This window comes from Coptis chinensis, chromosome 7, assembly GCF_015680905.1.
Source record: "Coptis chinensis isolate HL-2020 chromosome 7, ASM1568090v1, whole genome shotgun sequence".
Taxonomy (NCBI): Eukaryota; Viridiplantae; Streptophyta; class Magnoliopsida; order Ranunculales; family Ranunculaceae; genus Coptis; species Coptis chinensis.
The window spans coordinates 25,819,706-25,843,880 of record NC_141462.1 but is presented as its reverse complement, the minus strand read 5'-3'; the positions used below and the strand labels follow the sequence as shown (position 1 = coordinate 25,843,880).

General features: G+C 35.6%; 2 protein-coding genes across 6 annotated transcripts in view; both read left to right on the top strand.

The window, feature by feature from the left end:
- LOC147486819 (antimicrobial ginkbilobin-2-like protein) overlaps window positions 1–17,212 on the top strand; it is a 34,792-nt gene extending 17,580 nt beyond the window's left edge. The window contains exon 4 of the mRNA XM_086573859.1: window positions 16,994–17,212. Coding sequence (XP_086429985.1) covers window positions 16,994–17,212 — 219 coding nt within the window. The remainder of the gene's footprint in view (window positions 1–16,993) is intronic.
- Window positions 17,213–18,641: 1,429 nt separating this feature from the next.
- On the top strand, window positions 18,642–23,884 carry LOC147486818 (transcription factor PCL1-like). 5 transcript variants are annotated; one of them, XR_015201167.1, is made up of 3 exons: window positions 18,642–19,992; window positions 20,960–21,057; window positions 21,558–23,884. XR_015201167.1 is itself a non-coding variant. In XM_086570986.1 (2 exons), exon 1 carries the CDS (start codon window positions 19,079–19,081, stop codon window positions 19,961–19,963), a length of 885 nt encoding a protein of 294 aa, XP_086427112.1. In that variant the 5' UTR covers window positions 18,642–19,078; the 3' UTR covers window positions 19,964–19,992; window positions 21,558–23,884. The 5 variants fall into 5 exon arrangements, 4 of the variants coding, with proteins under 4 accessions (XP_086427112.1, XP_086427113.1, XP_086427111.1 ...); XM_086570986.1 differs by lacking the exon at window positions 20,960–21,057; XM_086570987.1 differs by having other exon boundaries at window positions 20,960–23,884.
- The last annotated feature ends 291 nt before the right edge of the window (window positions 23,885–24,175 follow it).

Below are 24,175 nucleotides of genomic sequence, written 5' to 3'. Positions count from 1 at the left end.
AAAAATACCAACATTTATAATAAGGATAAATTATAACCTGAGTTGCGAATGTCGACAATGCTGGCTATGTTACCGCTACTTGATATGTTGTTAGCTAGCTTAGTGAAACCCTCGAAGGTCATCGCGCAGCCTAACTTGGGATTGTTAGGTAACCTTATTGCAATTATATAACCTTGTAGTTTAGAATGGCGCACTTGCTTGGTGGCAGACATAAAGTCACCTTGTTAAAGTCACCTTGTAACTGAGACAGGGATATTTGAATTGTTGTCTAGATTTTCCAACGCTTTTAAAGAAAGAAAGAACAGAATAAGAAATAAATCGGCCAAATTGAAAAGCTTAGATATAGATTTAGGGTATATCTATAATTGAAAAGCTTTATACACACTTTGAAAAGCTTAGATATGAGTTACTTGAGATCATGACAACCATCACATCCAACTTTTTTAAAATTAATATTAGTACAATTCCAATACATTGCCATAGATAAAAATAGTCCAGAACATTGGTACTAAAATGACAACTTACATTTACAATTAAGTTGCAACCATCGTAATTTATGTGAAACATTTTCTAGTTGAGACCATCATCTAATTAGGAAAAAAGAATGTGATGGAGAAAAATAAGAAACCTCAAAGAAAAGAAGAAAAAGAAAGAACCAATATAAAAACGTAGCCTTGAAATATATAAATTAATCATTATTACCATTGAGTGAGATTCCTCTTTTTTCATTAATGGAAATGCCAATGGGTGATTGATTTTGAGAGAAAGGGGTTATGAATTTTATAGGCCTGCTTCATCTCAAAACAGTAACAATACCGTACCATGTAGTAGTGGCACTAATAAGTTCCAAAAGCCAATCAGTAAGGGCAGACTTCCAACAACAAATAATGGGAAAAACTTTTTTAGGGTACTATGCATGCCAATATTATTAAGATATATCATTATATTGAGATAAATAAACTTGCAAAAAAAAAAAAAAAAAAAAAAAAAAAAAAACATATGAAACTTAAATTTGATAAGGTAAGACATTGTAATTAGCATTTTTTTCAGACCAACCTGTTTCAAGTCTGGAATGAAGTATTTTTTTTCTTAGTGATTTTAACAACACTTTTTCCAACCCAAGTAGATGGCTTATGAATATCAATCATTGATGCTCTGCATAAGTAAAATTTAAACAAAACTAAGTGAGTAAGGAGGGTACATGTCCATCAAAAATAATATAGAATTGCATGTACTTAAGAAACTCAACTAAGTTTTCAAAACGACAATCATAGGTCAATACAGCAGGTATAAGCCAATTCCCAGCCTCGCATCAACTAAAATATTTCTCACATGTCCAGCAAAAAGACGCGAAGTCATATTTATTAGAAAAGATATACCATAAACATCAATGCAACAACCTACATGTAATGGGATGACCAAAAACAGAAAGGTTGAACTAAGAAGAATATTCAACAATTATCACTCCCTGATTCGCATACAAAAAGTCATGAGGGTTCAGGACTCTTAACATAACAGGATAAGTGAAAAAAATGAAAACCTATGAAGTATTTTGCACTTATTATTCTTCTAGACTTGTCATCTCTAAGCATTTGGCGAGGAGGAGACCCTTGAAGTCTTTTGCTTCCACATGCAGAGTAAACCACATATACAGAAACAGATTTTTCAATCCAAGTTGGAGTTTGTAACCATGCCATCTAAGGTGGGGCTACATGAACTAATCTCAGGGGGGTTACATAAAATTTCCAATTGATTTACTTTGCCTCTCACTCGTTTTCAGTCTAGTTGGCCATGGTTTCTCAGCTGTAACGCAGACATACAACAAAGAAAAACTGAAAAACGACTCTAGTTTTGCCGAAAAAGTAAAAGAAAACACACTACATCAGTAATTGTACTCAAATTTTTAGTAGGTTTTAGATCCTTTAAATTGTTAAATGTCGAAAATCAAGGAGGAATCAAGGAGGTAGAAAGAGAGTTCTGATCTTACCTGATTATTGCCTTTGTTTACTTCTTATTCGAAACACCAACTGAAATAGCCAAAGTCTCTCTCTCTCTCTCTCTCTCTCTCTCTCTCTCTCTCTCTCTTATATCCGTAGAATACTTTTTGTAAAATGACATGAATACCACTCGTGAGGATAGGCTTAAAAATTATATATTCATACGTGTCCACTGTCCAGTGCCACCCAGCCACCTCTCATGTCTCCGAAACCTTTTTTTAGAATTAGTTAGAGGTTAAGCTAGTATCATCAGCTGCACCATTCTCATGGATGATAGCGCCAGATCTTTATAGTTAGCATATACAATCCAGGAATGTTTATAGCTTGCCATTTTACAACCTTCCCAACAACTTCCAGTTTATTTTTATTCGAAAATACTGCTCAGTTATCTAGAAGCTAAATAAGCACTCGGTTTCCATTTAGTTACTATATGTACTAAGTAGTACACTATGTTATACAACGATACAAATTGTTGATATCTCAAGTAAGAGCACAAACAAACTAACCAAAGCCATAAGCAGCATTTGTTATTCAACTTATCTAATTAAGATATCTCACCAAGCATCCATTATATAAATCATAGTAAGACAGATTTAAAGTTTGGAATTAAACTATAAACCAAAGCACGCGAAAGAGAATGTGATAAGAGTGGTAACATACCATAGATCAGTTTTTTGAAGAGAAGAAGAAGAAGAGAATAAAATAAATACAGAGCTCATACTTGGTTGTCCAACAGTTCTGCTCCTTGTGATTCAGTCAAGCTCTTAACAGTCATAAATGATGTGTCTCATCTGATTGTTACAGAATAGATAATTAAAGAAAACTTTATGATAACTTTAGACACCCACCATTTACGTTCCATGAATTACCATACTATATGTGAAAGAAAATGAAAACAAAGAACCTATTCCACTATAAGTTAGGAAAAAATATTAGACATCCAATACAAAGTGTTTATTATATGCAATGTAGGAATGTAAAAAATTAATAGAGTTTAGTATCCCCATTTTTAGGAGCCTGTTTTGTAGTCATGATGGAAGCTAATATGTTTTCCATTGTAAATATTATTGTTGCACTGATAGTGTATATAACCTAGGCAATAAAAAAATGATAAACATTGCCTTTGTCTAATAAAAAAGTAATTGAAGCTCTAAAGGTGACCAATACATTCTTTCCTAATTGAACACATACTATGTTGATATTATGTGGATGTAAAGCAAACCCCATTGTTATTAGCCTATTACACAACCCACATAAGGATGCAGGTATAACAATAGAAGATGTACTATAATGGGGTTTTAACCTATGTGTGGTGTAAACTAACAGTACTACAACTATCCAATATTTGTACTTGTTTATAATCGGGATGGATTGTTATATACGGATAACAAAGGCCTGTTTGACATCCTACAGTCCTGCCCCATCTTATAGTTAATAGTGACAAAACACTTTCTACAGCTAACATATATGATATTTCAAATTAAATTCGTAATTTCACCTTGACAAAACACTGTGCAGGGCAATGAGATTATCCCTTTTGCCACCTTCAATCTTATGCTACATAAATTGCCTTTCAAATTTTCATAGCTTTCACTGGATTTTGCTATGATCAAATGAACCTACAATAATACCAAGGAATATCATTCTCAACTTGAAACTAGTATAACTTTATGACTACCATATGGAATTATTAACTGATTGTATAGTACTAAACAATAAATTTGCAGAAAGTATTGATAAGTTATGAACAAATATCGTCAAGCTTATCAATAATTGTGGCAATATTTAAGAAGGCAAATGGTGTCATGGAGTGCTATCGTACAAAAAGGGAATTAATAGAAGAGTGTGATCACTATATAGGACATGAAAGAATATTGTAATGAAACTTTAGTTTTGGCTAATGCAAATAGATGCCAAAGTGTTCTATTCACTACTTGATCATTTTACTTGATTGTTTACAGCACACCATAGTCTAAACAATTATGTTTTACGAATTTCTGCAAGATATAGAAAACGTATTTCTTGAATTCTCAATCTTCATGTATCCACAAAGTCTTCACAATCTAAGGGAGTGTTTTCTCATAATAATCAAATATACTACAACAGATACCAAAAGTTTTGGAGTTTTAATCAATCCAATATAATGGGTCAGAAGTTTTAACAAAAATCGTGAAATTTTTATTCAAATTATTTAACAAACTCATATTACCTTCAAACGTGACTTTCATTAACCTGACAATAAGCTAAACATGAGTATTTCATTACCCTGACAATAAACTTATAATTTATTATCCTATAAAGAGCTTGATCTATATTTATTGGTTTGAAAGAAAAACTAAGAACTTTATCTGTTCGAATTCAAATTTATGCAAACGTTTAAGTGTACAAAAAATACTTTCTTTTTTCAATCGATATCGCAGTTGGAAAAAAGTTGACCTAAACAATTTTGATGATGAGGGATTAAACAATCTTGTAAGTATTGTTGATGAGAAGAGGTGTTTTCATTTTGATGGGGAGTTCTAGGGTGGAAGACTTGATTAAATTTTGTAAAAGGCAAGGGTTGCTAAAACGGCTGAATGACAGAATCACTCTAATTCAACAATTTCAATGCCGACGTATCCTACACTAATATAGCATGACTAGTACACAAATATGAAAATGAAAGCATTGTCATTTCAACATAAACATGACATGCATACCAATCTATATCAAGATATTCAAAAAAGAAAATTGTAATATCTTTCAATTCAAACATTTATTAGATCACCAGGAAAAGTAAGGTACGGTCTACTCACTTGTGCAAAACTTTTTTTCATACATGCGGCTAATGCCTAAGGATATGCCTCTTCTGCATCAATATATGGCAAGAAACATATAGACTGTAGTAAATGACAGAGAGAGAAAACAAAGAAACACCCTATGAGCAAGTTAGAACTTAGAAGGACAATGCTGACACAGATATCCGCTGCAAAATATCCAACCCGAGTAGGCACAACCCTGTAGTTGGCTTTGAGGCAAATTTGTGAGCAGAATCAGCAGACGTGCAAGTTTATTAGTGGCAGCATGTTGGCAGTGGTTGCACTATCCACTACCAGGACACACAATATAAACCCTCCTCTTTTGACGCAAACTGCCGTTAATATGCGGATGACCAGAACATTCTACAAAGAAGACAATGTCTTCGAATCAATGCCAAAGTGCCCATCGCTAGATTAATTACATAGATAAGAGACCACAACTCTCGCGTCAATAATGATAAGAGACCATGACTGACGACTCTCAAGTTAATACTACGAACGTATCCAATGGTGCAAAAGAGCAATCATGCATCACATACTAATTATTAGCTAGTAATGCCCAACACTACCTTATCTAGCGCTAGCTACGACCAAACATCATGGCTTCACTACTCTCCATCTCCATACTAGTTTTGATTATAGTGTTACTACTGCTACTTTCTCCCAGCTCATATGCTAATGAGAAGGATGCTGTGTCATCTGTATCGTTATCTATAGAAGCGAAAGCCCTCCTCCGCTGGAAGGCCAGCCTTAAATATTATGGGTCTACCATACAATCATGGTACAATGATACTGTTACTAAAGATTAGTCAAACCCATGTGCGTGGGACAGAATCAGATGCAACAATCTGGGAAGCATAACGGAGATAAGCATAGGAAACACACTGGATATATATATATATATATATATATATATATATGAAGGTTTTTATTGGGAACCTAGCTAGTGTTACATTGGACAATTTAAGCTTCCCCTCTTTCCCAAATCTCTCCCTTCTTTGATTTACGCGCACAGGGTTGGCGGGAACCATCCCTGCCGACAATGGTAAACTTTCTAAACTAACCTACCTCGAATAGATATTACCATCATTAACATCATTCTTTTCCGAACCTATGCTCTTTTTCCTAAAATCATGAATGTCATTCTCACATCTAACATCCTTATCTGAACTGTCAACTGTTTCCTCAACACCATTACCATGACTAACATCCTCTTATGAACTTTCATTGCATCCATTATTATTTCTGGAATATGCGCAATGTATCTCAGTATATGCAAGGTGATTAACATGCATATTCTATATCTTATTTAGACATTACAATGCTTTGGAAATTGTTGTCCTGTGGACTGAAATACATCATTCAGATACATTAGACTAATTTTTTGGAAACATTTTTCCATCAATCAACATGCACCCTCAGTACAATATATTTGAATAAGATCAGGCAATTCTAAACATTAAAATAGAATAATGTATTTCTTATTAATGGTTAACGAACTATTTACTTGTGTTTGGTTACTGCATTAAGTTTCCATCTCGCTTGCAGTGTGGAGAATACGACAGTGGAAGAAATTTTAAAGACAAAGGGAGAAAAAGGATAATTCTTTGTTTTGGTGTTGAATAAATGATATTGTCTACGATGCAGTGAAGCAAGTAGGATGCTATAGCTATCAAGTTTGATAAATATAAATGTACATAAAATTTTGGAATAAACAATAATATATTTACTATGGTATTATACATCACAGATGGCACTAAACAATATTGGATCATTGGCAGTTTTGAAGCCGGGAAAACCAAACTACATTGCAGGAATCAAATTGTAAGACCCCAATTATTTTTACATTATTTCGTAACAATATTTAGTATTTTGGAATTTGATATTTATTTTTTGGTCAATGTGCTATTAAATGTGGGCTTGACTTTTTGATAGAAAGAGAAAGGAGGGAAAACAAGATGGTATTTTCGAAAATTTGATTAAAGGAATTTAGTGTTTTGAATTTTAAGTTTTTGTGGAGATTTTTAATATTTGGAAAGTTTTCAAATAAAAGTGAAACAAAATATTAATATAAGGTATATAATAAATATAGTACTTATAATAGAGGAAAATATTCTATAGTTAGGAATAGAGATATTTTTTTTTTGGTAAATAGAGATATTTTGTAAAATAGGAAGTTTCTAAAATGTTAAGCATAATATAAATTCTTTATAATGGAATGGTTTATGATAAATTTAGGATTTTTTAGAAAAATAAGTTTTTGCTTAGAACAAGACAAGTTAACTAAAAGAAAGAACGAGAAATGGCATATTCGTGCATCTTTTAGCTAGCTTGGGATCGGATTTCTGGCGTAATATTCTCTATACTCTTTTTCGCGATACGAGAGGTGAGTAGTTATGTTTTTTTTCCATTTCACCGAAACGAAGAAAAAACTTTACTGTCAGAGTTTTTCCGCTCCGTTTTTGTTCTGCTTATTCTTCTTTCGATATTTCTCTTATACTGTTGAATTGTTAAACTAGTTAAATGTTATATATTATTTTTCTTAATTATTGAAATTATTGAAACTGTTGGAACTTTGAAGAAGTTAATGGTTGTGCAAGCCCAAAGAACAGAGAAATCGACCTATATATTGTTTGAACCTTTATTATGTTTATAATGTTGTTGTTTTGGGTTGTTGGTTGATGTCGAGGGATTAAAGGATTGATGTTGGTTGTTGGTTGAGATTAGGTGGGTGTTGTTGAAGGTTGAAGGAGGCGTTAATGGCGTCGAACGCGATTTGTGAGGAGTGAGGATTTTTGGGTTTTGATTATACCCAAAGGTTTGGTTTTTTATGGGGATCAAAACCCAACCATTTGGTGGTGGTTGGTGGTTGGCAGAGGTGCTGTTGAAGCTCCAAAGACTCGTTAATGGTGGCGCGATCGAGTTTTGGAGCAGCGAAGGTTTTGAGTTTTGATTGTATCTAAAGATTGGGTTTTTGGTGAGGGTTAAAACCAATGGGTTTAGAGGGGCCAAATGTGGGTGGTTGATGGTGGCTGATCGGTGGAGGGGTGAGCGATTGAGGAAGAAGGAGGGGTGATCTTGTTTCTTTTTTTGGTTGGGCGTGGGCTGGAATAACTTAGTTTGTTTCTTTGGGCCGATTTCTATTTTTGTTTTGGGTTGGGTCCATATGACTTTAAGTGGGTCAATTTGAGTATTTAAGTTGTTTAGACTTTTGGGCTTTGGTTTTGGGTTTTGTTTTGGTTATTTGGATTAGGACCATGGGTTGAAGTGTTTTACATACGGGTTTGCGTCAGGACCCGTATGGATGAATACCGGTTTGGGACTGTTGGGCTTGACTTGTTGACCAGTCAACCCTTTGATTGTTGAACGTTGACTGTTGACTATTTATTGGGTTACATTTTGTATATATTAAATTTTATAGACTAATCCAATGGTAGCATGTTGTGGAAGCCTGCATAAACTGTTTTGTCATTATCTAAGAAAGATTTGACGTTGATATTGTGCAATTATTGACACGTGACGAGAGTGAAATTTTAAGAGACATGATATTCTTGAAACGCCATAAAAATGGTATGCGGTACGCTTGGAGCAATTGTGACATTATGTGGTATGTTGAAATTGTTGTTCTGTTAAATGATATGATAGGTTAGGATATATATTAAATGCAATATTTTTGAGAAATAAATATAAACGCTCCGTCATTATATCTGTGAGATGCTACTATGAGGTATTATAGTATTTGTGGATATTTCCAAAGGAATTGTGGTTTAGTGCAATATATTTTATTTGGCACATGAAAGAATAAAAATAAAATACATTGTGATATTTTCAAATATGGTGGCTTAGTGCAATAATTTATTTGGCACTTGATAGAGTGAAATGGTTATGAGATACTAATGTATGATACCTAAATAAATTACGTAACGAAAATCCTATAACCCAGCTACCACAACTCATATTATTTGGCCCTTGTGTAGGGCATATGTGATATGATTTAGCCCTTGTGTAGGGTGTGTGAGATGTTGATTGACCCTTGTGTAGGGCAGTCATAGCCGAATAGTGGCTGGATTATCTCATTTGCAAAATTAGAACGAAACGCGCAATATTTTATGCCGAATAGTGGTAGTACCCACATAATGACGTTCATGTGAGGGTTACCTGGTATACGATATCCTGCTTAGGGTAATTACGCACGGAGTGGTTCATTATGTGAGGGGAGGCATATGGATGTACATGTTCGGTATAGGAAAGCGATTGCGGTAGCCAGGGAAACTAGGTAAAACATAGAGACGACGTGATTCTAGAGACACTTGAAAAAACTCTAAACAATAATTGTGATGATATATCAAAGTGTACGTTAAATTTATAATAAATGAATAATTGTGGTTTTGAAATTGGTTCAATGAGATAATTGGAAATATGTATATGATATGTTTGTTTTATTGTAATTTATTTTGCATTCACAATGGTTTTGCAGAAAGGTGGGTTAAATTGATTATTTATGCAGGTGTGACCCACTCTGTGATTAGGCCTACACCAGTTTAAGTATAGAGTAAGTTTTAGTTTTATTATTTTATTATTAGATGCAGTTAATCTAGTACGGTTTGAAGCTAAGGCGCCTCGATGGAGGAACTAAATGCCTTATTATTATTAAATTGGAAGTTAAGGCGCATCAGTGGAGGAACTACCTGCCTTAATTATTATAATTAAGAATGTTGTTTTAGTCGTTGGAAGTTAAGGCGTCTCGGTGGAGGAACTAACTACCTTATTGATTGTGTATATATATGTATAAGTATATTTTGTATTTTATGGCTACTCATACCAGCATTGTTTATAATGCTGACCCGATTTACATGTTTGCTTATCGGGTGTGTTCATAAAATGAACATAGTCGATAAGTCTTGACAGGATTAGTGTTGAAGAAGGTTGATTGCTGCTTGTGGTTTGCGTTAGCGTCTTATTACATAATATGTTTTTTTTTCCCTTGAGGTGCAATAGATTTTCCGTTGAGACAATGTTTTTTGTATTTTCAGTTGTAATTATAATTGAAACAATGTTTAAGGGGAAATTTGTAACTTAATCATATTTGTGAATTTTTGTAATGAAGAGGACTTTTGTTTATTTGAAATGTTTTTTTATTGGTTTCAAGTTATTGGAATAATTAAATAGATTATGGGTTTTTGGAATTTGAGAGTGCATCACACCTCGAAAATCGAAGAGTCAGGAACAAATATTGTTTTTCCGATTTTGTCGAAATTCGGGATGTGACACAAATTGAAAGAGGTAATTTGTTTTCTGACAATGTATGTACCTTACATTCATCGTTATGTAAGCCAAAGTGCTAGGTGACATTTTGTTCATTCCTAATGGACAAATTGATTGCAACAGGCTATCTAAGGAAGATAATTGTACAGGGAAGAAACTCAAAATCGACTAAAGTTGGGGAAATCATGACGGATGAGGTTCGTTCATTTTGCTATAATTGAAAATTTTGCTACAAACATCAACTACTTTCTTTTGTAACCCTAGTAAAAAAGGGCATAAAACAAAGATGATCCAAAGAAGTTGATTTTTGCAAATAGAATGGTTAAAGAGATTGGTAGAGTAGGAAAAATAACATTTTTTTTTTCAAAGAGAAAGAGGGCAGGTCATAGCACTTTCGATTTAGGGTTTTTTTTTTCTTGTTATTTCTTCTTTGTACAGATGGTTTCCCGTGTGTTTTTTTATTTTTTTTTGTTATTTTGTTTTGTGATAAAATTAGAAATTTAGGAGGTCATAGTAATTTAAGAATAGATTAGGGAGATTTAAACAAATATGGGGAGGTGTTTCTAATTATTAGGACCTCATCTTTTTTAGGAACCACTAATATTACTTGGGTTGGAAAATATAATGATATGGTGAGGAGAGAGAATATATGTGAGCTTTTATAAAAAACTATAGTTAAGTCATCTATGTGTGGGATATAAAAAAAGACTTTTTTGTCGCCCCAATAATGTCTTATCTGTCTTTGATAAATTAGAGAGAGAGTGATTTGAGAATATTTACTTGATTGTTTTCTAAGGAGATTACAATTATTTATATAGAGATTACAAGATTCTAAAATAGGAACTAAACTAAAACAGTCGGTGGATTTCAAAGTAATACGCAAGGCGTGGGGTGCGCTCGGGTTAAGCCTTGGACGTGTGTAGGTCGCGCTCTGCATGCGCTATATCTACTGGGCTCTGGTCAAGGCACGGGCGCAGGGCGCGCTCTATCATGCTTTGGTCGAGTGCAGGTCACGCTCTGCACTATGAGGTGAAGAACAACTTCTAATAATACCCCTCAAGTTGGAGAGTGAATGTCAAGAACTCCCAACTTGCGAATTAATCTCAGAAAGGTGTCCTTGCCGATAGGTTTAGTGAAGGTGTCAGCCACCTGATCTAAGGATAGAACGAACGTAGGAGATAGTAACTTGGCCTGTATCTTGTCGCGTAAGAAATGACAGTCCAATTCTATGTGCTTCGTTCATTCATGAAAAACTGGATTTTGAGAGAGATGCAGGGCGGCTTGATTGTCACAAAACATGTTCATCAGAGAAGGATGAGAAATGCCTAAGTCAGAGAGAAAATACTTCAACCATTGAAGTTCACACGCCAGGGTAGCCATGGAACGATATTTGGCTTCAGCAGAAGAACGGGATACAGTGCTCTATTTCTTTGTTTTCCAGGATATAGGACTAGAACCAAGAAAAGTGCAATAACCACTAGTAGAACAACGAGTGACAGGGCAGCCAGCCCAATCAGAGTCACAGAAACCAAAGATGTGTAAAGAACTATTAGCGGATAAGAGAATCCCTTTGTTGATCGAACCTTTAAGATAGCAGAGTATACGATGAGCAGCATCTAGATGTGGAGTTCATGGGGACTGCATGAAACGGTAAGATAATTTACAGAATAAGTAATATCTAGACATGTAACTGTGATATAAGAGACGCCCAATCAAGTGACGATAGATAGTGGGATCCTGAAGTAATGTGCCATTATCGGTATGGAGGTTGATGTTTTGTTCCATAGGGAACTCAGAAATACGACCACCAGTGGTACCACAATCAGACAGTATGTCCAAAAGACATTTGCACTGTGTAAGAAATAATCCTTCTTTGGAATGAGCAACCTCGATACCCAAGAAATATTTTAGACATCCCAAGTCCTTGATATAGAACATTGCTTCTAAAAATTTCTTCAAGTTCTGAATGAGAGATGGATTGTTGCCTGTGATCAGAATGTCATCCACATATACAAGGACAAATATAGAATCAGAACCACAAATATTAGTGAATAGAGAATAATCAGACTTAGACTGAGTAAAGTCGCGCGGCAGTGATAAGAGTGGTAGATAGTTTGGCAAACCATTGTCGAAAAGCTTGCTTGAGTCCATATAAGGACTTATTGAGGCGACATATCCTGTGCTCCCCCTATTTGGCCAATCCAGGAGGTAAGGTCATATAAACAGTTTCATCCAAATCACCTTGGAGAAAAGCATTGTGGACATCTAGCTGATGAAGAGTCCAATGTCTGATAGCAGCAATAGAGAGAAGTAATCGAACAGTGACTAATTTAGCAACAAGTGCAAAAGTGTCATGATAGTCTTGGCCAACAAGACGAGCTTTGTAATGTTTAATAGAACCATTGGAATGATATTTAATCTTGAAAACCCATTTACAACTAATAAGTTTATGATGAGAGGATGACAGAACAAGAGTCCATGTGTTATTCTGTTCCAAAGCTGCAATTTCAGCAGCCATAACAGCTCTCCATTTTGGAATTTTGACAACTTGACAAAAAGATGTAGGAACAACTAAAGAAGATATTTTAGACAAAAAAGCTTTATGACAAGTAGAAAAATTAGTGTCATAAACATAGAAATCCATAGGGTATGGAGTGGAAGACCATGTTACCTTAGAGTCCGATTGGATGAGGTTGGCTGAACGAGGGATTATAGGTGCCTTGGTGAGAGTAGGACAATGATAATCTTTGATGAGAAGTGGTGGGGGGTTTCGTGCTCTAGTAGAATGAGGTGAGGTAGGATGGTTGGGTTGTGGTGGCTAAGGGAGTTCCAAAATTGCAAGGGCCGGAGCTATCGAAGAGTGTCTACTGGAGGGACAGGAGATGATTGAAGGTCGAATGTCTCATTGTTGGGGATGGGTAAGGGATAAACTGGCAAATGTGATGGTGGGGAAGATAAATTTTGATAGGGGAAGACATTCTCATGGAAAATCACTTCACGATAAGTATAAATTTTCTTGGAAGATAAATCATAAATGCGATAGCCTTTCTGAGCATAAGGATAACCAATGAAGATGTCAGGTTTCCCACGGTGATCAAACTTATTTTTAATGGAAGTGTTGTGAGAAAAACATAAACAACCAAAAACACGAAGGTGGACAAGAGTGGGAGGTGTTGTAAATAAAAGCTCATGAGGTGATTTGTCATGTAACAAGGTGCTAAGAATTTTGTTAATGAGATAGCCTGTGGTGAGTATGCATTCACCCCAGAAGGATAATGAGAGATGAGCTTGAAAACGTAATACTCGTGCAACGTTGAGTAAGTGACGATGTTTTCTTTCAACAACAGTGTTTTGTTGGGGAGTAGCAATACAACTATGTTGGTAGATAACCCCATGTTTTAAAAAAATTGTTGCATATTATGGGATATAAATTCGGATCCATTGTCGGATCGAAGGACTTGGATTTCATGAAAATGGTCATCAATGTTGTTATGGTCAGATATGAGTGAATGTATTGTAGAGTGAAATTGAGTATGGACCATGGCAAAAAAAGATTGTAAATGCATGGCAGTTTCAGATTTGACAGTCATAAGATAAATCCATGTAGCACGACTAAAATCATCGATAATAGTTAAGAAAAAACGAGCATTGGAATAAGATGGTAAATGAAAAGGACCCCAAATGTCACAATGAATCATTTGAAAAGGTCTAATAGTTTTTATTGAACTATGAGAAAAAGATAAATGTGTTTGCTTAGCTGGCAGACATATATTGCAAGTAGCATTATTTGAACTAGAAATGAAAGGAAACTGCTTAGCTAAAATCTGAAGAGGCATGGAAGAGAGATGTCCTAAGCAATAATGCCATAAATTATTGGTGGTGGAGTTATAGGATGAGCAAATGGAAGCTAGTTGGAGATGGTAGAATCCCCCATTAAGCCGTCCTAATCCAATCTTCTTCTTCGATAACTGGTCCTAAAAAAGGCAAGAATCATTAGTGAACGTGACAGAGATAGGGTGAGATTTAACTAGTTCACTAATGGAAAGCAAGTTAAAATGAAAAGTGGGAACAAACAGAACATTGTCAAGACGCAATAGAGGAGAGAGAATAACATTACCAACATGAGTAATTAAATGGTCTGTGCCATCTAGAAGTTTAAGAGTAGAATGTATTAAACAAGTATGATAATGGGAAAACAGATGTAATGATGAACAGACATGATTGGTAGCACTAGAGTCAATGATCCATTCGGATTTAGAAAAACACGAGAGAGAAATACCTGTCAGATTTGCTTGTGAAATGGTACTACCTGAATCAAGCAAACTGAGAAGTTGGTTGTATTGTTCTGTAGAGAAAACGGGAGAAGTGGAACCTGTAGCAACCGAATTGGCTTGAGCAGGCTTGGGTGGATAATCGTGTAGTTTGTAACATGTACCAATATGATGTCCAACTCGGTTACAGTGGTTGCAGAATGGACGAGCGTCGTGGGTTGCTCTGGTTAGATCAGATCGGAGGGCGACGCAGCTCTTGGGCTGAGGCAAACCATTGTTGTGCTGCGGAGGTTTAGATGGGCTTGATTTCGAAGAAGAAGCCTAGTTGGTCTTCTAAAAGTGAGTACTTAGGGCAGCAGTGTCTAGAGGAGAAAGAAGAGAGAGTGCATGAATCTCTTGTTGTTTCTCCTCCTATCGGATTAAAGAATAAATCTTGGACATACGAGAAAAAGGATCCATTAAGAGAATTTGATTACGGATGGATTGAAAACGAGCATCTAGGCCTTGCATGAATTTCATAGAACGACCGTCTTCAACCTCTTTGGCAAAAATAGATGCATGACCACAAGTACAAGCAGACATAGTAGATAAATAACTTAATTCATCCCAGAAAGATTTAAGCAAAGTGAAATAAACAGATACCGGACGATTGTCTTACTTGAGAAGAGTGACGGAATCCTTCAGTTGAAAAACCTTAGGTGCATTAGTTTGTGAAAAATGATCACTTAGATCTTTCCAGATTTCGGATGCAAAGTCGGCATAGAGGATGCTGCCACGGATATCTGGAGTAACAAAATTAAGAATCCATGAAGCAACAAAGTCATCACATCGCGACCACTTGGATTTTTCTTTGGGAGTGATGGGAGGTGTGATAGAGCCATCGACAAAACCAAACTTATTCTTTGCTCGAAGGGCTCTAGATATAGACCGTAACCAAGTTGGAAAATTGTCCCCTGATAACAGAGGAGATACGAGGATAGCCGTGGGGCTATCTGAGTGGTGAACAAAGAAATGATCATCAGAATCTGGAGGAGAGTCATTATTGGGATTGGAGGCGTCGGCCATTGAGAATTGAGAGGATGCGGAAGTTGATAGAGGTTATGGTTAGGGTTTGGATCAATATTAGGCTAATACCATGATAAATGAGAGAGAGAGTGATTTGAGAATATTTACTTGATTGATTTATAAGGAGATTACAATTGTTTATATAGAGATTACAAAATTCTAAAATAAGAACTAAACTAAAACAGTTGGTGGATTTCTAAGTAATACGCGGGGCGCCGGGTGCGCTCGGGTTGAGCCTTGGACGAGCGCAAGTCGCACTCTGCATGCGCTATATCTACTAGACTCTAGTCAAGGCACGGGCGCAGGACGCACTCTATCATGCTTTGATCGAGCGCATGTCGCGCTTTACACTATGAGGTGAAGAACAACTTCTAATAGTCTTCCAAAAACAAAATCAGAAAACCCCCTATTCTTCTCTCACCGGATCAATTTTTTTTTCCTCCTCTCTCTCTCTCATCTCCATAATCCAATTTTCAGAATATTTTGGTAGTTTCTATCTCTCTGTTTCATCCTCTTCGTCGTCAGATTGGTACGACGACCCTTCGAAACCCTTTCTCACAACTTTGCTCTTTCATCACCGTACACGGTATGTATATACTTAAATATAAGGGATTTCATAAAGACACCACAATTTTTACCAATGGCACCATTATTCTAACAGTAAACAAAACAAACCCCAAAAAGTGATAAGCACACCACTTTGCGACAAAAAAAAATGCTACAGTCTTCACTTGCACAAACTCCGCTGCTATCTCTCCATGCTCACCACCCTCTTTCTTTTGATTGAATGCAACACTTAAATATAATTTTTATTTAATTAAGTGTGGAGAAAAAGATAAAATGAATGAAAGCGTTGCTCAATCATATCTCTCAAATCGAATAAGCTCAAATAAATGAAGAATATTTGCCCACTACTATGAGCTCAACGCGCGTGTTAAAGTTCAAACATAGATTCACGTACGTCCTATGATAGCAATTAGATTGTCATTGACAACAATTTGTCATTTAAAATTCTTATGATTCTCTTGAGTAATTAGTTGAATGAGAAAGAGAGGAGATGATAGTGTTGGTACAACGGAGATAATGATAACAATGATGGTAATGTTCAATTAGAAGTTAGAAAAAGGTGGAAGAAAAGTGGTGGTGCCTTTCTAATTATTTTAGGGCCTGTTTGTTTTTAATTAGAAAAATGGTGCCCTTGGTAACAGGGTCGGCTATGGGCAAGGTGATCTAAGCAGCTGCCTAGGTCCCCCACTTGCTGGATGAAAAATAAGGTCCCCAATTTGGTAAACAAGGTCGGCTCTTGTGTAAATACCACAAGTGCAGAAATTCAACAACGTTGTCCAAACGACAAAGGAGCCCATATGGTATGATTTATCAGAACAAGTTCTACTTGTTGTACAAAATGTGAGTGATACAAAATCATTTAATCGAAAAACAAAGAAGTTCTTAAGCAACTATCCGATAAAGCTTCTGAAAGTTCCAAGTTGTTTGCAACCGATAAGACAAGTCTTGGAGAGCTAGAGAAAAGGAATGGCACTACTCAGAAACTGTATGGTCTTGTGTTCAGTTTACCAAGGATCTCCCCAGCAGTCAGTGTAAGAAGTGTTTGGATAATGCGATAAGTGAACTTCCAAGCTGTTGTGATGGGAAAAGAGGAGGAAAGGTTGTTGGTGGAAGTTGTAACTTCATATATGAGTTGTATCTCTTTGTGAATTCTTTAGTGCTTGGAAACATTGTCACCAAATTTGGTGTTTTTTTCAAAAAAATGTGTTTAAAACAAAAGATATTGACAATGCGTCTTGTTCAAGTTTAAAACCCGGGTTTTTCAAAAAAATGCGTTTCAAACTTAAAAAAACGTTTAAAACCCGAGATTTTGAAAATCTCTCGTTTTAAACTTTATTAAAAACTTTTTTTTTAATCTAAAAGAAAACGCGAGAAGTGGTTTTGAAGTTTACCTTTTTGAAGAGTGGACATTAGATTGACTTATTGAAACAGTTCTATTTTGTTTTGGAGTATTAATAATTGGAAATTTTAAAGTTATTAACTTATTTGTAGTACTTGATTATGTCATTATGGTTGGTAATTAGTAGTTTTATTTAGAGTCGTGTTTTGGTACTCAATCTAAAACTTCTAGTATTTGAATGAATAATGATAATTTGATACTTTCATGTATTTGAATTTTCTTTCATTTGTATTATTATTATTTTTATTTTCTGTGCCTATTCTTTTTTCCACTCTTATACCAATTAACAAATCAAATTCCTTATCTATCATATTATTTATTATCGGTTTTTACCGTTTTTTTTACGTATTATACGTTTTAAACCCGTTTTACCGTTTTTTTTTTTTTTTTTTTTTTTTTTTTTTTTTTTTTTTTTTTTTTTTTTTTTTTTTTTTTTTTTTTTTGACATTCCGTTTAAAACACGAACTAATTTTTTTTTTCAAATACACCGTTTTAAACCCGTATCGTACTTGGTGACAATGCTTGAGAATGTACATAATTTGATGTCTAATATTATTAGACATTTATACACATTATTTACATTTTGTTAATCTATGCTAGATGTCTTCTTTATTTCCAGAAAGATGTGATGGTTGGAACTATTGCTCAAAATTCCAAATGACATTCTCAAAATCATTGTTCAATGTTTCGATGCCGACTTAAATATGTCTGATCAACATCTAACAAATTACCAATCTAGATAGCCAGTTACTCAGAGCAAGTCCAATAGAAAGTTGCTAAAAAGTGTCATCTAAGTTTTTTTTTTGGCAGTTTTAGCCAGCCAAATCAAATTTGTCATGTGAAAAATGAAAACAGTTCCAGTCGAGGTTTTAAAATTGAAGTGCCAAATTGATCTGTACAATATTTTATATAGTTAAGTTGAAAGTTAAAACACATATAGCAGAAATATCTAGAACATAATTATGACAATTGCCACACAATAGCGGATAAACAATGCCACAAAATTGGGCCAAATTTAAGGCCATTCTAACATTCCCATTGAAATGACATTTTAGTATTTGAAGTGCAATACGCGATATAGTCCTTGGCAGCCCCATATAGCAGCCCACTACAAAACAGTGCTGTCAAATACGAATATGCCAGTATGTAGAAGGCTTGAAGTATGTAGAAGTCATGGACACCAGTGAAAGTGTGTAACTTGATCTCAATCAAGTAGTGCAAAAGGGAAAAATGTAAAGCAAGAAGAGTCCAGAGTGCAGCGTAAGGACTGACACAATTTCTTCTGGAATATATTGTTGAAATTTCAACGCCAAGGCTGGATTTGAGGTACTTATTATGGACTGGAAACAAAAAACAAATAAAGCTGAAGAAAAAGTACACCACACCCAGGCGCCCAGCTAAGCTAACACATCCACGTGTGTACTTGGACAATATCTATCCACAGAGTATCACTAAAAACTAGATATTTTTTCTGCACTTTTGTTTCTTCACTTTTGCTTTTTCCAGAAAAAGATCTATCTCATATCTTACAAAAAAATATCTTCCCCAACTCCTTCAACCCCGTTAATAATTCCAATCAATCAAAACTCCATCTCGAATCTTTTTTTTTTCCCTTGGAATTATTTTTCTTTTCATGAATATTACTTTCCCAACTCCCTTCCGAAATTATTTCCCCATCAAAAACTTTACTGATCAATTCAACAAACTCCCTTCTTCATGGAAGAAGAACGAGACCCATCATGCAAAACTAGTGCTAGTGAAGAAAGAGTTCAAGAATGGGAAACTGGGTTACCAAGTGCAACAGATTTAACCCCTTTATCACAATACTTAATCTCACCTGAACTAGCATCAGCTTTTAGTATTACAGCTGAACCATTCCAAACTATGCTAGATGTAAATCGCGCGTCGCAGAATACTATATCGAGTTTACGGAGACAGAATTCCGGGTTTGGGGATAAGAATTTTAAGTCACTATGTTCATTTATGGAAGATCGATGCGGGTCCGATGAGCCCATGGTTGTCGATGAGGATGAAGTCGTTGTCGATGTGGATGGAGTTGAGAAGAGGAAGATTCAGAGTGTGGAGAATGTGGAAGAAGCCGATTCGGCTTTGAGGATGGAGAATTTAAACGAGGACTGTTCGGCTAGGACGTTGAAGAGGGCGCGATTGGTGTGGACCCCGCAGCTACATAAGAGATTTGTGGATGTAGTTGGGCATTTGGGTATTGATAATGCGGTGCCAAAGACGATTATGCAAATGATGAATGTGGAGGGTTTGACGAGAGAAAATGTGGCTAGTCATTTACAGAAGTATAGATTGTTTGTGAAGAGACAAGGGCCGGCTTCTTCTGATCAGTTATTTGCATCGACACCAACTGTTCCGCAGAATATGCCTTTGGCATCGATGCCTTATGTTGCGCCTATGCAACCAATGCCAATGCATATGGGGATGAGTGGTGGTGGTAATTTGGCACCTGGGTCTTATAGTGGATTTGAGTTTCATCCTTATGGGATGTCTAGGGAGCATCAAGGACATTGGCCTGGTAACAAGTTTGGTCCTCCTGTTGTGCCTAATTCCCATGTTTCTCCAAATAATAAATAAAATTTTCAGTGTCCATTGACACTTGATAGGTGCGTAAACCATTGTCTCAATCTTGTTGAACTTTATTATTACTATACTATTGAATTTGTTAGCTAGTTCAATCGTGTATTGCGACAAACTAAATTACTTGATTAATCACGATATATTAACTTGATAGTAGATCAACTGGGGTGCCCATTCCAATTTACTTGACCAATCAGGTTATAATGTTACCTCTAGTATACATGCTCATAGGATCAATGTGAAAACAATTAGATGACTGTAGGGGTTATTGCTTGAGATGATTTGCCTCACCATGGTAGTCACCCTAATTTAGAACCAGTCCTAGTATATTAAATCACTTAGAGTGGTAAAATTAATAGCAGAGTTCGAAACTTATGCATCCCTGTTTAGATTGCGCACAGTTCGTAATTGCTACTGCTAAGATGATCTACATGAACAAAATATCCTTACCAGTAGACAGTAGTCAAACCAAAATTAGTGATGTGATACCCTAATTGTGTGTTGTTTGATGTCATCAATAGTGTTGGTGCATATGGGGTTCTTGTCAGTGGACTGAACCAGTATGTTTCTTTCTAGTATGGAGATATATAGGTTGTGAAGAAGCCATTTATCCTGGCATTGCTTCAAGGTCTTAAATGGAGATGAGCTAAGTTGATATAGATTTGGTGCCCTGGAGATACTTCGTAGTAACATCTTCCATTTTCTAGATCTAGTAACTATGAACTTTAGTATAAAGGTAGAGGAACCTGGTTATAAACAACTGATATGCAACCGTCAATTAAATTTGAAAGTCTAATTTTTGGGTTGGTACTAATACCTCTATGGTAACAGTACCTTAATGTGGTCCACAGCATAACAGAGATAATATTCAGGAGCATGAATGGTAACACACAGGCGACCAAAATTTAGAACCAAATCTCTTGCTGTAATGTGTGCGTAGTTCAGAATTACAAGGGGCGAGTCACTAGTTACATTTTCATTGTGATGGTTTAGTTTCGAGTAGCAGTCAGAAAATTGCATAATCAGACAATTGGCTTAAAGAAAATTGGAAGGGGGAACAAGATTTGTTTACCAATCGTCAAATACTAAAGGTATGATGTCTACTGTATTGTTTTCTAAACTATGTTTTGCTTTAGGAACTATGCGAAGATAACACCAGGAAAATGATGGTTTTTGGTATAAGTTGCATTTAATGGGGATTTCTTGGTGACTGTTGGTGTCAGTTAAGATTCACAACCCTTGCAAGTTTTTCATGGGGGATCCTCTGAATTTTGGCCCTTTCTGAATTTAGATAATTTTGTGAAGTCTATAGTTTGAACTGAATTTTCGCAGTTCCTTCCCTTTTAGAACTGATACAGCGTGCCTGCTTATGCCATTTTTTGGTGCAATAACTAATGCGTTTCTCTTTTCCAGTACTCTCAGCAATCTTAAAGATCCATTTGTTAGTAGTAGGTATTTCTGCTCCAATGGAGGGAAACATCTAGTGTGAAAAGCCTGCTGTAATCAAGCTTCAATTTACCTCTTCTATTATATCCCGATTCGTGTTTTAATGTACAAACATTCCACTTTTGATTTTCTTTTTTTGTTACAGGAAAACCATTTAAATTGTGTATGTGGGATAAGCACTCTGCTGTATGTGTTCACTAATACACCTAAAAAAGAAGCGCCACTTCTCAGAGTCAGTGGGGCACGGCTTTCTTCTTTAATTTCTGCATCTCTGTCTTCACTCGACTCCAAGGAGAAACAATTATTGGCATTGGATTTGATGCATCTGAAGTTGAGTTCACGTGGAATGTTTTTCTTGGTCTTGTATGTACCTGTATTGAGGAACATGGTGAATTCCCTTTCACTCTATCCTCTTCATTTTGTTTGTACAGGATGTTCCCTAGGTCAGCCTGTGCGTGTCGTGCAAGTTTTTACATACAATTGAAAACCATTTTCCTTTTCCTTTTAATATTTTCCCTCATAGTAACATTCACCACTCTCAACCTCCAAATACTCTTCGAAGTTCAAACTATAGTTGTATTCATGAAACTGCATGCTCATGGTGATTTGTGTTTTTGTGAAGTCTTATAAAGAAGATCAGTTGCCTCCATCTATTTCACAACTTAAATGAGCAAAATCATCCATAACATTGAGAAGAAAAATTACAAGTATGGTCCTTTTATGAAGAGAGCTCCTGAAAAACTGATACAATTGGGTAGAAAAAACTGATGCTGTCAATCTACCAATCATTTTAGGGAGAAGCTTTTTCGTATGATGTTCCTATATTTTTAGTTTCAAGTTTCAAGTGATTCGTGAGCTATCCAAATGAAAAGGAACAAAGATTTTATAGAGCATATGATTCTTTGTCAAAAGTGCAAGAATGATTTCCCATCACTCAGAAGAACAGCAATGCCTGAATGTCTGATTTCAGATTATGTCAGGTCTGATTTGAAGACCACCGCAGTCACGAGGGTTCTGGGAAGAAATTGCTACTAACAGATAAATCCTGTTACACAAGTCTAGTTATAAAGAATCACAGTGATGATCCAATACTCTATGTACCTCGGAACTTGGTATATTTCTAAGTTTGTGATACTTCTTAAATGATTTTTGGGTTAACTAGTATTACCCCCGAGCCAATTAGCCCCCCACTAGATGGAAAATTAGGGTCTCTTCCCGAGTACATATGAAAAAAAAAATAAATCAATTTTAAGTTGACCTAAATCAATTTTAAGTTGACCTGGTTAAAAGGAAACTAAAAAATATAAAAATGAAACCAATTAATAAATTGTGGAGGTTACCAAACTATCCCTCCCAAATTTTGTTGACTGACCTTGACCTTGTTGACCTTCTCTCACCCAAAGAAGAACCGAGAGTGTGTCAATATATAGTCCGGAAGTTCGATTTAATCTAAATTCCATTAACTCATTTTGTACAAAGTGTGCCATCGTTTTGTTTGTAGAAGTCTAGTTACTAGAGTCGGACCTGTTTTTAAATCAAGAATCGCCACAACACAATTTGACAACAATTTGGTTCTTCATAACAATCACCACTACTCAATAGGTTCTCTACTCAAATTTCCATCATCTCAAACCCGGATTTCACACTGGATTACCTCATAAAGTCACGTGGGTTAACCTCATAATCATCAGCTCTCAAAGCTTCCAAATACATTGTGCTCAATAAATCCACAACAACTAGACCCGACTTAGTTTTGTCCCTCTTCAAATCCCATGGTTTCTCTCGATCCCACATCTCAAAACTCATCTGCATCCTTGATTCAATAGCTCTAACAAATTGCCGCCAAAAGACTGAATCAAAGCCTCCAGCAAGTAGTTCAATACTTCAATCTCTACACAATAAACCATTTTAGGAAGAACAATTATTAAATGAGTTTATAGCATATCAACTCTAAATACAACTGGAGTTGTTTTTTGAATGGGTTTGAATTTGGTGTTTGATTATGGTTTGAATTTGTACCCATCTTTGCATATGGCCGGTTAATGAATTTTGCTAGTTATTGTTGACTGTAATTTTTGCTGGGGGTGGTGAAGGAGGAGGAGATTGCAAATTGTGAGGGTATTAGTAGTGACACGTGTTCTTATATGTTTGTGTGTGTCGGGGGCAAATATGGTCAGCCCGATATTCTAGTCTAATTAAATATCGACATGAATGTTGATATTTCACACATAAGTTTATATGTTGCAGGTTCAAAGTTGGAAAAACAGGAAGAAGAAGAGAATGGACACGTGGTAAGAAATGATTGGACAAGACTATAATTGGAACACTATATAAAGACCGGAAGGAGGAGGAAAAGGATTCATTCCAAATTCATTACACAAAAATCTGTAAAACCAGAACAAAGAGAGAGATAAAGAAATTTGTAACCGCCATTGGTGATCAATAAAAAAGCTTAGTTCATTGTCATTTCAATCTTTAATCTTCGTTAGTTCATTAGTTCATTCTCATTGATCTGAGATAGATTTCCAGAGCACTACATTGGCGCCGTCTGTGATTCAAAGACAAGAAAACATTGTGTTTCTTTTCTTCTTTCTTTGATGATCGAGTCCTTTTGTTAGAAGTTTTGAGATAAAGAGTAATTGTTTGTGTTCAAGAAACTTCTGTAAGATCAGTGAGGAATTGAAATAGGTAATCAAGATGCCTCCAAAGCGTACTACAGCAAGCAAAGCGATGATGGTAAATGAAGGAAGTACTTCTGAAGCT